Here is a 1,313-nt window from a genome sequence, read left to right as displayed (position 1 = left end):
ACTCGCAACCGAAACATCTTAAAATTTTGCTATGTTTCGGAACGAGACAGATTGTTTGTTCACAATTTTGTATTTGCAGATTTCTGGCAACTGGTGAGTGGTTTCAATCCCTTCACTACTACTTTTGTGCTGGAGCTACCACAATAGGGAAAATTGTAAAGCAAACCTGTGAAGCCATATGGGAAGTATTGCAGCCACTGTATATGAAGCCACCTGATCTTCAAAAATGGCAAGAAATGGTATGTTGTTTTGAAGAACTGTGGAACTATCCCAACTGCTGTGGTGCAATTGATGGCAAGCACATACGTATTGAATGTCCTACGAATGCTGGCTCCACTTACTACAATTACAAGAACTTTCATTCTATTGCCCTTCAAGGTGTTGTTGACGCTGATGGTAAGTTCATAGCGATTGATGTTGGTGGTTTTGGATGGAATAATGACAGTGGTGTTTCTGGTGCTTTCACTTTTGGACAGTTGTTTTATAAAAATAAGCTGCATCTTCCAGCGCCAAGAAAAATAGGTCCAGAAGACAGGTACACTGTTCCATACAAACGTATGATACATTTCCTTCCATTATGACGTTTCAAGAGATAACTTCTCTCTTCTTCAGGTTTCGGTGTTATAAGCCTACCCTCTAACTACAAATCTGATGAGGCCATTTCCGAGGAAGACACTCACCAATGAAAGACAAATATATAATTATCGCCACTCCAGAGCACGCAGGATTGTGGAATGTGCATTTGGCATGCTTGCCAAGAAGTTCAGAGTATTCGAAACTACCATGCTGGTAACACTGGAGGACAAGGCTAAAGTCATCACCCTAGCTTGTTGTGTTCTTCACAACATGATACAAGAATGAGAGGCCAAAAGAGGTGACATTTATCAACATTTGCTAGATGTTCACGAGGAAGTTGGTGATGATGGCGACATTAACACTCATATCCCATGAGAGGCAATTATTCCTGGTATGGTAAATTTTCATTTCTACCAGGGATGTCTCTATCCCTCTCTTTTTGGCACTTTACATGTAAATATTATAATTTAAATTTAATACTGTTTGTACAAATAACTAAATGTGTTTCAGAAAAGATTACTAACATACAGTAGCTATATGTGAAAACATGATATTTCAGTAGTCATTGAAGCTTTGGAAAACATTTTCTCGTGTTAGCTGTTGTGTAGCATTGCCTTATATTGTATTTCTAGTTGTTGCTCATTTATCTCCTCTCAAAAGACAGTATATTTCCTTGTGAATATATATTCCTGTTCACACAGAATCCATCAGTGCTTAAAGTGGTTTCAGTGAATAGC

General features: G+C 38.4%; 1 protein-coding gene across 1 annotated transcript; it reads left to right on the top strand.

Annotated features, from left to right (window-relative positions):
• The first annotated feature begins 236 nt into the window (after positions 1-236).
• On the top strand, positions 237-861 carry LOC145990541 (uncharacterized). The gene is made up of 2 exons (XM_083126234.1): positions 237-396; positions 629-861. The coding sequence occupies exons 1-2, from the start codon at positions 237-239 to the stop codon at positions 859-861; spliced, it is 393 nt and encodes a 130-aa protein (XP_082982360.1).
• Positions 862-1,313: the final 452 nt, after the last annotated feature.

This window comes from Lepisma saccharinum, chromosome 7 (assembly GCF_977018435.1).
Source record: "Lepisma saccharinum chromosome 7, izLepSacc3.1, whole genome shotgun sequence".
Classification (NCBI taxonomy): Eukaryota; Metazoa; Arthropoda; class Insecta; order Zygentoma; family Lepismatidae; genus Lepisma; species Lepisma saccharinum.
This window is presented reverse-complemented; position numbering and strand designations above follow the sequence as displayed.